At 55.6% G+C, this 13,533-nt stretch overlaps 1 protein-coding gene across 9 annotated transcripts; it reads right to left on the bottom strand.

Annotated features, from left to right (window-relative positions):
• Window positions 1-367: 367 nt before the first annotated feature.
• Window positions 368-12,844, bottom strand: MAVS (mitochondrial antiviral signaling protein). Of its 9 annotated transcripts, none has more exons than XM_073878336.1 (8): window positions 12,756-12,836; window positions 10,009-10,122; window positions 9,117-9,305; window positions 7,780-7,954; window positions 6,537-6,688; window positions 5,695-5,851; window positions 3,062-3,573; window positions 368-2,136 (listed from the first exon to the last, which is right to left on the bottom strand). In XM_073878336.1, the coding sequence occupies exons 3-8, from the start codon at window positions 9,234-9,236 to the stop codon at window positions 1,696-1,698; spliced, it is 1,557 nt and encodes a 518-aa protein (XP_073734437.1). In that variant the 5' UTR covers window positions 9,237-9,305; window positions 10,009-10,122; window positions 12,756-12,836; the 3' UTR covers window positions 368-1,695. The 9 variants fall into 9 exon arrangements, with proteins under 9 accessions (XP_073734437.1, XP_073734440.1, XP_025732105.2 ...); XM_073878339.1 differs by having other exon boundaries at window positions 9,117-9,249; XM_025876320.2 differs by having other exon boundaries at window positions 9,117-9,249; window positions 10,052-10,122; window positions 12,756-12,832.
• Between the last annotated feature and the right edge of the window lie 689 nt (window positions 12,845-13,533).

The following is a 13,533-nucleotide window of genomic DNA, read 5'->3' as shown; positions in this document are numbered from 1 at the left end:
CAGGGTAGAGAACCTACCAGCTGACAGTTTGGGGGGTACCTTCCCAGGTAGCTTAGTCTCTGTCTCTTGCAGAGCACAGGAATGGAAGTGGCTCCAGAAATGGCTGCCCGAAAAAAACCCACGAAGATATTCCCCAATCCATCTGGCTGCTGAGGGGCACCCCAGCCCGTAGCCTGCACAGCCGCCCCAGTAGACATTCCTCCATTCCCACTCCCCAAAGACTCAATGCACAGGATGAAGAAGGGGGGGAGGGGTAGGCAGTAGGGTCTGAATCTGCCTGGTAAGCTGTAGCCAAGTGCTCCAGCCCCTCCACGTTTGTAACAACATGTATCCAACGCTTAATAAATGCCAGGAACCATTCTAGGGCTGATGTAGATAAGCTCATTTAATCCTCACAACACTAGGAGATCTATGTTTTTATACATAGGAAGTTTTACTATTCACCCCCATTTTACAGCTGAGGAAACGGAGGCACAGAGAGGTTAATCAAGAGCACAGAGTGAGTGAAAGTTAAGAGTGGGGTGCAGGCCTAGGCCACCCCACACTGCAGAGTAACACCCTTACCCACTGGGCACTCTGCCTCTTAATGCCCTCATGTCTACCAGGCGGCGCAGGGGAGAGGTAGGGGAAGCTATCAGTCTTCACCAACGCTGGGTCAGGCACTTGACAAACACTTGTGTGCTTTGATCTCAGAAGAACCCAGTGGAGATGAGCCATGATATTCACTGTCCATGTGGGGAAGCAAGACCCAAGAAGTCTGATCATCTGCCAAGGCCACACAGCCCAGGAAGGGGTGGAGCTGAAATCCAAACCTTGGTCTGAGCTCAGCCCGGCAGGCCTCTTCTCCCCAAATCCCTCTCCCCCTCCCCCCCAGCTAGAGAGCATGGAGACCAGAAGGGAAGGAAAAGGAAGGGGGGGTGAGGAGGCTGGAGAGGGGCTTCAGAGGCAGTACTTAGCCTAGCAGCTGCCTTACGTTCCCCAGGGGCCAGGAGAATGCCTGGACCTCCTCTACTTTTTTTTTTTTTTAAAGATTTTATTTATTTATTTGACAGAGAGAGACACAGCGAGAGAGGGAACACAAGCAGGGGGAGTGGGAGAGAGAGAAGCAGGCTTCCCGCAGAGCAGGGAGCCCGATGCGGGGCTCGATCCCAGGACCCTGGGATCACGACCCGAGCCGAAGGCAGACGCTTAACGACTGAGCCACCCAGGCGCCCCAAGGACCTCCTCTACTTCTTGATGGACCTCAAGCAGCCATGTCCCTGGAGATGGACTACCCTGATGCTCCTGGAGCACTGGCTGGGCTTTTGGGGTCTGGAGCAAGGTCCTGTGGGGTCCCCCACCCTGCTGCACACCAGGCACCAGGGCAGGATGGGGGCACTGATAACCCCCTGCACAATCCAGTGGCACCTCCTGATCTGTGGACTTGGACAAATGGGTATACAGCCCGGATAGGGGTACCTCACCTCCTCCAGAGAATAAAGGTGACAACAAAGATTGCAGGGTGGGCGAGGTCTAGAGCACATGGGGAGGGCATGAGCTGGGACAGAAATCTGGCCTGAGGCCCCCTGGCTCCCCTCTGACCCAGGCTCCACCAGCCCCACAAAAGGGACAAGGCAGGAAGACAGCACAGTCCATGCTTGGGCTGGATGTCCCATGGGGAAGGGAGCAGATCCATGGCAGAGAGGGCCCAGGGCTTCACTGGAGTAGGCGGCGCCTGTATACCATGGTCAGGATCATGGCCAGGAGCACCCCAGCGGCAGCTGCCCCGAGCCATGGAGCCCAGAGGCTGGCCTGGACAGACTCCTCCTCCACCAGAGGCTGCGGGGTGGCACGCGGCCCAGGATTACCCTCCAGCAGCTCGACGCTGGGGTCCTGGGCCACTTGGATCCGAATGGAATCCACCGACTGGTACTCGTTCTCCTCTGGGGCATTGTCAGGCCCCGCATCCAAGGACTCGCTGTAGCTGAGGGCCAGGTCCGCAGAGCAGCCCGAGAATGGCTCACTGTCCACCCGGGAGGCCAGCCTGCCTGGCTTGCTCAGCTCCAACTCAGAGCCCCAGCCAGCGGAGCTGGGGTCTAGCCCGGGCAAGCTGTCTCTGGTGGAGACGCGGGCGGGTACTGGAGCCGCTGCAGTCTCCTGGGAGAGAAAGGAGGGGCTGGAAGGGACTGGGGACGGCAGGGAGATGGCCAAGTTGGGTGGCCCCATTCCCGGCCAGGGCATGAACTAGCAACCCAACCCTCCAATTCCCAGCCCATAGTCCGGGGAGGAAGCCGCCCCCCCTTGGGAGACTCAACCCATTGATGGTACAGGAGGGCAGTGGGGGTGGAGGGGACCAAGGCTCTGCCACAGTATCAGTAGTGACTTCCTCCCAGGCACCCCTCTCACTGCTCACTGGCCTGCCTGTGAGCTCACTCCCACCCCCCTGGAGCCCTTGGTGGTCGTGGCCCCATCCTATTTTGACATTCTGCCTGGGCCGAGGGCCATGGAGGAGCTACAGGGTCAGAGGCCTGGCCATGTGCCTAAAGGGTCCCCTGGACTTGGATCCTCCAGGCAGACAGCAGTAGCTGGGCTGGATGTGCAGGCCCAGAGGGGGCAGCCGAGGAGGGGGGGGGCTGCTGCGTCAGTGGTTAATGCTACCTAAGACTGCTGTCTGTAAAGCCCGGGTCACGGAGGGCCAGACTGGATATCCCGGTGGTAAAGAGCAAGGCGCTGAGGCAGGCAGGCCACCCTGCTCTACCCCTCACCGTTCCATCTGCAACCCGGCACTGCTGAGCTTAACAGGGAGCTGCGAGCTCTAAATGGGCCGAGGCACATGAACAGTGGGGGTGGCCATCCCACCCAACCCTCCTGAGGCATCCGCACTTAAGAGCTCGGATGATTATTATTACTCTAAAGCTCGTGGTGTGGGGTCTGGATGAGGCCAGATCTCAGCTATCCCTACACCCTTGAGCAGAAGCCCTGGGACAGCCCAGGCTAGAGACAGAATGGGGACTGGAAAGGGTCCAAGGACAGGGCTAGGGGGCAAAAGCCTGGATGACTGCTAGGAGGGGCAAAGACTCACCCCTGAGGGTATGTTGCTCCTGATGGTGGGCACTGTGCTGGCAGGCACCTTGCTGGGCACCGTGCTTGTGGACATCCCGTGCTTAGGCACCAGGCTCGCAAGGACTCTGGGTGGTGCTGTGCCAGCATGTACTGAGTTGATAGGCAGTTTGGACGGTGGCCGACTCGTGAGCACATTCGTGGCCACTGCCCCTGAGGGTTTCGAGCAGGCAGGCAACTTGGAAGGCACTTTTCTGTCAAATGCTGAGTTGGCAGGCACCCTGGAGGGTGCTGTGCTGGTGGTCAACGAGCTGGTAGACACCCCTGCCCCACTGGGGCAGACACCAGGCTCACCGTGGTCGCCAGCACCCCCTGCACAGGCCGAGCCCGTGGAAAAGGAGGAGGTGCCAGGAGGTGGAGCGGAGACGGAGGGTGCAGGCCAACGGCTTGCCCTGGGGATGGAACGGGTCAAGGGCTGGAAGGAGGCAGTCGGAGACACAGGCCCACAGGGCAAGGTGAGGCTGGAGGCCACGCCTGCAGGTAGCAAAATAAAAAGGGAAACACACACCACAGGACCGTCACCCTAAAATCACAGTCACCCTGGGATCAGACGGCTGAAGAAGGGCCTCCGTACCCCAGCTCAAATCCCTACTGCATCCAGGCCTCCCAAATTCCTACCCGGGGAGTGTCCACAGTCCCTTTGGTCATTGCACCCAGGCCCGAGGGTCCAACAGCCGCAGGCACATCCTCGGTCCTACCTACCCTTTAGTCCTTGACCTAAAGCCGAGTCTTTCCTCTCGTAAGAGTAAAATGGTCCCTCCCCCTAACAGCATCTAGGAGCTTGAAGATCATTCATTATCCTCTGCTCTTTCTTCTCCTGCCTGGGACACCCCCCTTTCCTCCTGTGCCGGCTCCTTAGCTTGGTGAAATTCTGGATGCTCCTCCCTCTGCCGCCTCCCCGCACCCCCCCCCAGTCCAGCAGGAGCGATTCTGGACCAGGCAGAAGAGCTCACAGCAGTCAGAGGGCACCAGAGGCCCAAGCAGCCCCCAGTGTGCACAAGTCTCCTGGGAGGCCTACAGACTCAGGGGGAAAGGGGTGCAGGGACAAAGCCATCCCTGACACGAGGGCTTGAACTGGGGCAAGCAGGAGGGAGCAGGTGGTGAGAGTCCATAAAGGCTTTCCCCATGGAACTCTGAGAACACACGTGCCAGGCCCTACGCTGACAAAGGCCAGGAATCATTCTGATGTACCACCCCGCCCCCCCAAAATCTAACACACCACAGAATCTTGTGGGACCTGTGTCCGTGCATATACTGAAATCTAAGTGCCCTTTGCCTCCCTGGTCCATAGCAGCGTTTCCTAAAAGGTGTTCTACGGCAAGCCGACATTGCAAAGTATAAATGGGTGCTGGGGGAAGAGTTCTGGGGCAACAGGAGTGTATGGCACTAAAATGGCTTCTCTGAGCCTTTAACTGTTCATGTGCCTTGTGGCTGTCCCCGGGGCACCCAAAGTGGGGCAGGCCATAGTGTTCCATGGAACACAGTTTGGGAAATGACAATGCAGAGAAATGCCAGCCTGAAAGGTCAGAGTGGACAGCTCTATATTCCTGAGGGGGAGTGCTGAGATCTGGTGTGGAGGTCCAGGCTCTTACCTGATGAAAATCATATTTCCTCTGGGGGCTGAGAAGTTTTAGTGATTCACTGGGAGCTAGAGCCCCATTTGGAGTAGGGCATGCCTAAGGGCTCCCCTGCCTGTAGGTGGCCCAGGCATTCTGCACTGTCCTCCAGGTCCTGGAAAACCCCTACAGAGTCAGTCCTCTTGGGAGAGTCCAGAAGGAGCCCTAATCCTCTTCCCCTACCTGTATCCACACGCTCTGCAATGTAACTATCAGTCCTGTCGTCTAGGGATGGAGTCTGTTCTCTGACTCCTTGACTCTGCACTGGCCTTGTGACTTGCTCTGGCCCAGAATGAGGCAGGAGGAATGCTGCCAGCTTTGAGCCTTTGCCCCAGGAGCCTGCCCTCTCAGAATTCTGCTCAGCAGCCATGAAACAGACTTGTCTGGTGAAGGATGGAGGACTCGCTGAAGAGAACCAAGGTGCCCCGGCCAACGGGCTTACGCAGAACGTACGTGTGTGGGCACCAGCATGTACACAGAGGGAATTCAGCCAAGATCTGAAGAACTACCCTGAACCAGCCCAAATTGCTAACCCACAGAATCATGAGCTAAAGAGTCATATTTTAAGCTACAAAATGTTGGAATAATTTGTTACATAGAAAATATGGATACAGGGGCGCCTGGGTGGCTCAGTTGGTTGGGCGACTGCCTTCGGCTCAGGTCATGATCCTGGAGTCCCGGGATCGAGTCCCGCATCGGGCTCCCTGCTCGGCAGGGAGTCTGCTTCTCCCTCTGACCCTCTTCCCTCTCGTGCTCTCTCTCTCTCATTCTCTCTCTCAAATAAATAAATAAAATCTTAAAAAAAAAGAAAAGAAAAAGAAAATACAGATACACCCTCTAAGGAATTGGGTTGCTCCCTGAGGTAAACTCCTTTTATTCCCACCCTTGCCTCCTGTCCAAGGAAGCCAGAGGGGCAGCCCTACTCTTCACCCTCACTGGGAGGTTGGAGAGGCCCTAGAACTCCAGATTCCACACATACCTGCCGTGTGGGCGCTGCCCAGTTCTGTGTCCTGCTCTCGATGTCCACTGGAGGTCAGAGGGCTGAAGGCTGCCATGTCAGAGGAGGGCTCCAGGGGGCTGGATGGCCTCCTCAGGACAGCCCCAAAATGGGGCATCTGTGGGACTTTCTTTAAACTCTGCAAGAGGGAAAATATAAATGAGGCAGTTGCTTCTCCCAGGAGTGGGCATCTCCTACAGGTCTCAGCCCGTGCAACGGAGTACAGAAACCAAGGAAGCCCCTTGCCCTGGCTTTGGTCATTGCCAGACCCTCTGTCTATAGAAACCCACCTCACAGAAACACACACCATCTCATGGGAGTCTCTATTCACCTGCCTTGCCCTATAAAAGGTCCCCCTGTCTGCGGCTACTGCACAGACCCCTTTCTTGGGCTTCAAGTCCATGGTTTGGCATCTCCTGGAGACCCCACTGCCCACTCATCACATCCCAACAGAATCAGTCATTTTCCCCTCCAAACTGGCAATAATTACTCCAACCACCCCATTACCTCCTGCTTCCCCAGTATCCCTCCACCGGTCATTCCCTGGTCGCTTGATCTAGTTCACCATCTCATCACATGAACCACTGCAAAGACCACAAAACTGTGACCTCACAGCTGGCTGATAAGAGGGTTGAGGGCCACCACAGGATGAAGCCCTGGTCAGCAGTCTGAAAGCTGGTTTGGAGCCTCCTTCCATTGAGGGAGCCCTGAGGTTCTGAGCAGAGATTAGGCATGATTCATGGTGGGGACAGAAGAGAGCTTCTAGAAGCTGGGCAGACAGGAACACAAAAGCAGGGAGCCCAAAGTAGATTGTGAGGACGCACCTCTTCCAGGGACTCTGGTGGCTGGGTGTCCTGGACAGACAAGGGGAAACTTGGCTCCTCCTCTCTGTAGCCGTTGTAGGGGGCCCTGGGGGCCACAGCGGGTCTAGAGGGCTGTGGAACCTCAGCAGGAGCTAACTGTGGCCTCTGGACCCCTGGGGGACAAAGAGAGAGTGATGTCAAGGGGGAATCAGGAGAGGCCTGGGTGTTCCTGGACCCCCAGGCCAATGACAAGCAGGCCCCCATGGCTCCCAAAGCTGTCCTGATGGAGGATGTACTTAGAAGAGACAAGATTCACTGAGTGGGTGGCAGTAGCAGGCAGGAGAGAGGAGCTAGGGAGTACAAGAACAAGAAGAGATAGAAGGAATGGAGCGGGCGGGGTGGGGGGGAGCACCTCACAAGCCTCTTACCACCCAGACTGGGTCAGCGGTCACCAATTCTCTGTCGCCCGGCATTCTGGAACCCAGTGGCTTTCTCCTCCTCCTTGTGGGTGGCTGTCACCACTAACTGACCCCTCAGAAAGAAGGAAAGGAGGGAAGGAGGGAAAAAAGAAAGAAAGCAAACAGGAGGCTATTCTAAGGCTGTAAATCTGAGCAGGGTCTCAGGAGTTATCTCTGGTCTGAAACATAAATGGGGCTGGCTTGAGTTTTCTTCCTGTTTTGACCACTCAGACATGACCTCACAAGACCCCTCTGGGCACTTGGCCGGGCAGGGAGCATTGAGAGGAAGCTGAGGAGTAACTGGGCAGCTGGGGTGGGGGACTGAGAAGACTCCAGGGGAAGTTCAGGGGAGAGGAAGAGATGAGAGAAAGGAAGGAAGGAACCCATGAGGGAGAAAGATGAGACAGTGAAGGGAGGAGAAGAGTAAACTGAGGGAGAGACAGGAGGAAATGAGAAAGAAGTGGGAAGCAAACAAAAATTAGAGGAAGCCCCATTTGCTGAGCACATGGGAGGTGTCCAGTCCCAGCTAAGCACTCAACATGCCATCCACCATCCACCACAGTCCTACAATGCAGATGTCTGGCCATTAGTTCCATTTTACAGAGGAGAAGACTGGACTTCGCCAAAGGGACATGGCTAGCAAGAAGCTCAGCTGCGATCTACACCCAGGTCTATCTATTGCCAGGGAGTCGTGGGAGGGAGGGTGACAGAGGGAGGCAGGAGGTACAGGGGTGAGAGGACAGGCTGAATGGAGGCCAGGGGAACTGACAGGGGTTCCATGAGGAGGGCCAGGGCAGGAAGCTCACCAGGCAGGTTGCTCTGGTAGATGCAGGCCACTTCGTCAGCGAGATCCACCAGCTCACAGGCTCTTAGCGCCTTGATGAGGGATTCCACCCAGCCGATCCGCCGCCGAAGGCTGCTGAAGAGCTCCCAGAGGGTGCCCTGGTTCCCAGAGAGCTGGCAAGAGGCCCGCAGTCGGTCCTGGAAGACACAGCCAGCTGCCCTGATCAAGCCAGGTGGCCCTGGCCCCTTCCCCACTCAGGAGGGGACAGCTGCAAGAGAGAGGCTCCAAGTACCCACAAGAGCGAGGCAGCCATCTGAAGCTCAGTCAGAGCCCAGGACAAGGCCAGTGTTTGGGCCCAAGTTTACGGGCAGTTATCAGGAAATAGGCTCTTACTGTGTGCCAGGCCCTGTGCTCAGGATGCTGTGAGAATTATCTTATTTAATGCTTTTGTCCCTACTCCTACTGGTGAGGAAACAGGCTTAGCAGAAATAAGGTAACAAAGATCCTACAGGCAGATCCCAGTTAGTCCATCACCAAAGCCTGGGGTTTGGTTAGGGAGCCCTGAAAGTAAAAAGAAAGGGTCTGGATTAGCAGAAGAGGAAAGGGTATGCAGGGAACATATGACAAAAAGAAGGCAAAAGGGACAGAGAGAGGAAGCCAAGTCTAAGCATTAGGAGGATGGGGCGCTGGGAGATTCTGATAAGGAATCTGAGGGCGACAGAGGTTTTATATGCACTGAATTCCTACATACAGATGGGCAACCAGACAGCAGAAACGAAAACCCACAGGAAACATTTCCTGCAGAACTAGTCACAAGGCATCCCCACCAGCCCCCAAATACAAGGGAGGGGGGCTGGATCCTGTCAACCACAGGCCTGCGCCACTGGGAGCAGCTAAAACTGCGAGGCGGCCAGCCCTTCACCTGGGGCCACAACCAGGTCTGAGAGGCTAGGGCGGTCTGGCTCCCGCGAACTCTCAAAACTGAGCCCTGGGCTCCCTGTCAGGACAGGGTCCCATGACAAGGTGAAGGGAGTCAACACTGAGCAGGAACAATGACAAGAGAGATGAAGTAAAGGAAGGTCCCGGTGGGAGCACGTGAGGAGACTGAAGCCCAGAAATCTCAGACAGCCAGCACCCTGTTTTTTTTAGCACTACACCGTATGGACGCAAGAGGGAGCTCAGCCGCGTGGGAAAGGCCAGCCTGAACCACACTTTGTTCTGCGGGCCAGAGAAGCGTCAAGGTCAAGAGGCAGGATGCAGATGATGGAGAAGCAAGGAGCTGGCCGTGGCTTTGGGGCGAAGCCCTGAGCCCCACGGCCCTGTCCCTCGTCAGCGGCAGGCTGTCATGCCCTGGCTCACCTGGTCACTTGTGGTGAGGCAGGACAGGTAAGGCAGGATCTCCGGAACATGAACGCGGTCGACAAAATTGCTGTAATGGTGGCGGATATACTCGTATGTCTTATCCTCGGCAAACGTCATCGCTGTCCAGGTTCTGAAGAGACAGAGGGCTCTGGCCCATAAAAGGACTGACGGAGAGGGAAAAAAAGACTGGAAGAAAACACACCACATAGGGCAGCAGAGTTGGGACTGGGGTCGGACAAAAGGCAATGACTCCTTTCTTTCTCAACTCTCTGGAATGTTTGCTTCTTTCTTTAATCGTCCAATTTTATTACTGCCTGAGTCCTAGAGGCCTTCAATAAGTTTGCTTAAAAATGAATTGATGACCAAAAGAAATCAGATTCAGATCTAGGACCCATTTCTGCCCTGCAGGTTGGTCAGCGTTGGGGAGGGTTCTGACGCCCTGCCATATGTACCCCTAGCCGCAGATAGCAAGAGGGCTCCACCAAGAAGTGCTGCTTCTTTGGTGTACTAGAAAAACAAAAAGCCCAAAATAATAATAGGGTCTTCCCATTTAAAAGCTGAAGAAAATGAAGTACGAAGAAATTAAGGGGCTTGCTAGTTAGTGGAAGAGCAAAGAACAGAGGTCTTCAGGATCCAGGATCAGGTTCTTTCCAGAACATGACTGCAAGCCCGAAAGAACCTGACTGCAAGTCCACCATTAAAGCTTGCCACATACATGTTCTTAGGGTAGGAGGCTGGTTCCACTCACTGTGTGATCTGGGGCATATTACCAGTCTTTTACAGGTTTCTCTTCACCTCGAAAATGGCTTAGAGAGCTTGTTTTGACAATAAAATAGTTCAAGTGCTTCAGTTACTAGCAACTGCTACTAGTTGCTTAGGTAGCACTTACCACAACTTGCAATTACAGATGGGGTTGTCTGAGAGTTTCTCACCTGCCTCCCCCCTCAGGGAGAGCTGCAGGGAATAAGAAAGACAAGATCTCTGCCATCATCCAATTTATATTCTATTGGGGTGGGACAGATAACAAATCAGTAAATGTATACAGAAATAGGAATTCCAGATAGTAATCAAGGCTATAAATAAAGCAGGGTAATGAGACAGAACCCCTGGAGTGATCAGGGAAGTATTTCTGAGTCGGTGACATTTGAGCTGAGGCATTCTGGGCTGTGACAAGATCAGCGTTTTGGGCGGGGGGCGGGGCACAGCAAATTAGAAGTTCTAAGGTGGAAATGAGCTTGGCATGTTTGAAGAACAGAAAGCACAGGGCGCCCGGGTGGCTCATTTGGTTAAGTGACTGCCTTCGGCTCAGGTCATGATCCCAGGGTCTTGGGATCGAGCCCCACATCGGGCTCCCTACTCAGTGGGAAGCCTGCTTCTCCCTCTCCCACTCCCCCTGCTTGTGTTCCCTCTCTCACTGTCAATTAAATAAATAAATAAAATCTTTAAAAAAAAAAAAAAAAAGAACAGAAAGCAGGTCTGGGTGGTCCAGGTTAAGAAAGCTGAGGGGAGGGGCAGAGATCAAGGTCAAGGAGGTTAGGAGGGGTGGCTCATGTGGGGTGTTGCAGGAAAGGACTTTGGGGTCTTTTTTTGTTTTGGGGGTTTTTTGGAGTGAAATGGGAAGCCATCAAGGGGGTTCTGAGCAGGGAAGGGAAAGGATTTGACTTATGTTAAAGACCTCCCTGGTAGTTGTGAGGACTGGACTGTGGAGGGGCCAGGATGGAAGCAGGGAGACAAATCAGGAGGCTAAAGGAAGGGGCCGCAGGATGGATATGGCCAGAATGCTGCCCATGGAGGTGGTGAGAGGTGGTTGGATTCCTGGTGTGCCGTGGATGTGGGAAGTGAGGAAGAGAGAAGAATCAAGGATGATTCCTCAGGCGCTAGGTGGATGGATGGTGACATTTAGGGAGGCCAGAGAATCTGGTGGAGAAGCTGTGGCACAGAGAGGACTCCAAAGCTCCATTTTGAACAAGTGAAGCTTGAGATGCTATGACATGTCCAAGTGGGTTTTGTGGGAAGGAAGTGGTTGGAAGACAGAGGGCCAGGCTAGAGCAAAAACATAGGTGCCTGGCTTGGGTGGGACTCTAGGAGACAATGCTGCAGAGCCTCATAGCCTCATGTTGCATGCCTTGCTTTGCTAGCCACCAGGTGCCACATTCCTGCTGGGGCAAGTGTTAATGACAGAGATCAAGAGGATCAAGGAGATGGGGGGAGGAGTCCTCTGAGCCTTCAGGAGATGAGTGAAGAACAACTCTAAGGTGATTAAATGACCCTTTTCTCCTTCTCTTCCATGGCATCCAGGGAGGTACCAGGAGAGAATCAGGTAATACATTCTCCTGCATCTGAGCCTCAGCCCTTAGGCATAAGAGTTTGGGGAGTATGGGGACACCTGGGTGGCTCAGTCAGTTAAGCGTCTGCCTTCAGCTCAGGTCATGATCCCAGGGTCCTGGGATCGAATCCCAAATTGGCTCCTTGCTCAGTGGGTTATCCCTCTGCCTGCCGCTCCCAATGATTGTGCTCTCTCTCTCGTGACAAAAAAATAAAATCTTTAAAAAAGGGGGGGGTTGGGGGAGTATGGAAGTATAACATGCTCCAACCAAAAAGAAAGGAAGCCCGTATTTGTTCACATTTATTCACGGTCCATTATAGGCAGCCACATCCTCGGTTTCTTTCATTTAGGAGAGGAGAAATGATGCCAGGTTGCACAAGCCGACCAGTGGCCCTGACAGGATTTGAACCCAGGACTTGCTGCCTCATTGCAGCTCACCATATAACACCTTGGAGAACATAGGGGCTGCTGCAGCAAGTGAGACTCACAGCCCCAGAGCGACCAAGGCCACGGCTTGGGTGAGGGGAGTCGCTGGATGAGGGTGTGCCTGGGAGGCTGAAACAGTTGAACGGACTGTAAATCGTTCAGACAGGCTGAGTGCATTCCCTCTATGGCAGTCGCGGTTCTCAGATCGCTGTCCTTCCAGAAGTTTGTGAGACTCCACAGCATGCATAGGAGAACGTCGTTTTTTGTTTTTTTCAATGTTTTCCTAGCACCTCCTTCCGGTCTCAGAGAAGGGCGGACCGACGCTGCGAGGAGAGCTGTCTACCCGAATGCCCCGTAGGCTCTGAGCGCGTCCCGGAAAGAAATGACCGCCCGGCCAAGAGGGGCGAGGCCTCACTAATTTGGCTCCGATTCCTGGGTGGGACCCGGACCAGGACCGCGGAGGGAGGGAGGCTGTTCTGAGCAGGTGGCACCACCGAGAACTGTCAAGGCCCCGGGGAGGACGGCGGCCCTGGACTCTAGGCGCAGTCGCGGCTCCGGTAGGTTGGCGCACCGCGGCTAGGCCTCGCCCCGGGGTCACCCTCTCCCTGCGGGGGGCTGGAGGAGCTCAGCAGCCGGCACCTGTCTCCTTCCCGCCCAATCTCCCCTCCAACTCGAGCAGACGCCCCACGCCACCCCCGGGAGCCCTCGCTGCAGCGAACTGCGTGTACTTTAGGACCCGCTCTTCCCCAGCTCCGCACACCCAGTCCCGTCCCCGGACCCCCGTGCGCCCCGGCGGACTCCCGAGTCTCACTCGGCTCTTGACGCCGCTGGCCACCTCCCCGAAGGGAGCCGGCCGGACAGAGCGCCCGGGGCGGCTAACTTACCTCGGGTAGCCACCACCCCGCAACCAGCCGACCTCCGCCGACACTCCGGAACCCTCCCCTACGGCGGAGAGGACTGGCGCGACGGGGAGGGGCGGGACCGCGCGGCCATTGGCCAGACGGCGGGGGGCGGGGCTTCGCGGCCCACCCGGGCCCCTGGGTAGAGAGGGCGGGCGCTTGGCCTTGGCTCAGGGGCCTGGACCCGCTGGACCGGCGCTCCGGGATCGACCTAGGTTCCTACTGGGGCACAGAGGATCAGATTATTTTCTTTCCTTGTTTGTCTCGAGCAACGTCCAGGGGAAATCCAGAATCTGGCTAGAATTCAAGCCTCGGAGTCAGTGGTCGGCTGGGTCCCCATGCTTCCTACGCGAAGCAATCACTCCTCCCGCCGAGTAATTTGAGGGGGGAGGGTCTTTATGTCGTTTGTACCTGGGTTACCCAGGGCCTGGTACACAGTGAGTGCTCAATAAATATCGGGTGACACGCGAAGTTCACACGGGCGACGCCTGGGGAAACAGGATCGAGGTGGGAAGAGGCTGGGAGGTGAGAGCTGGGCAGGGACGCGACGGTCCTGGATGTGGTTTTTTGTTGTTGTTGTTTTAAGATTTTACTTATTTATTTGACAGAGAGAGACACAGCGAGAGAGGAAACACAAGCAGGGGAAGTGGGAGAGGGAGAAGCAGACTCCCTGCAGAGCAGGGAGCCCTACCCGCGCGTCTCTGATCCCAGGACGGGGGAGATCATGACCGGAGCCAAAGGCAGACGCCTAAGGACTGAGCCA

Source organism: Callorhinus ursinus, unplaced genomic scaffold, assembly GCF_003265705.2.
Source record: "Callorhinus ursinus isolate GAN/ISIS: 27379988/994484 unplaced genomic scaffold, GSC_fseal_2.0 scaffold29, whole genome shotgun sequence".
Taxonomy (NCBI): Eukaryota; Metazoa; Chordata; class Mammalia; order Carnivora; family Otariidae; genus Callorhinus; species Callorhinus ursinus.
This window is presented reverse-complemented; position numbering and strand designations above follow the sequence as displayed.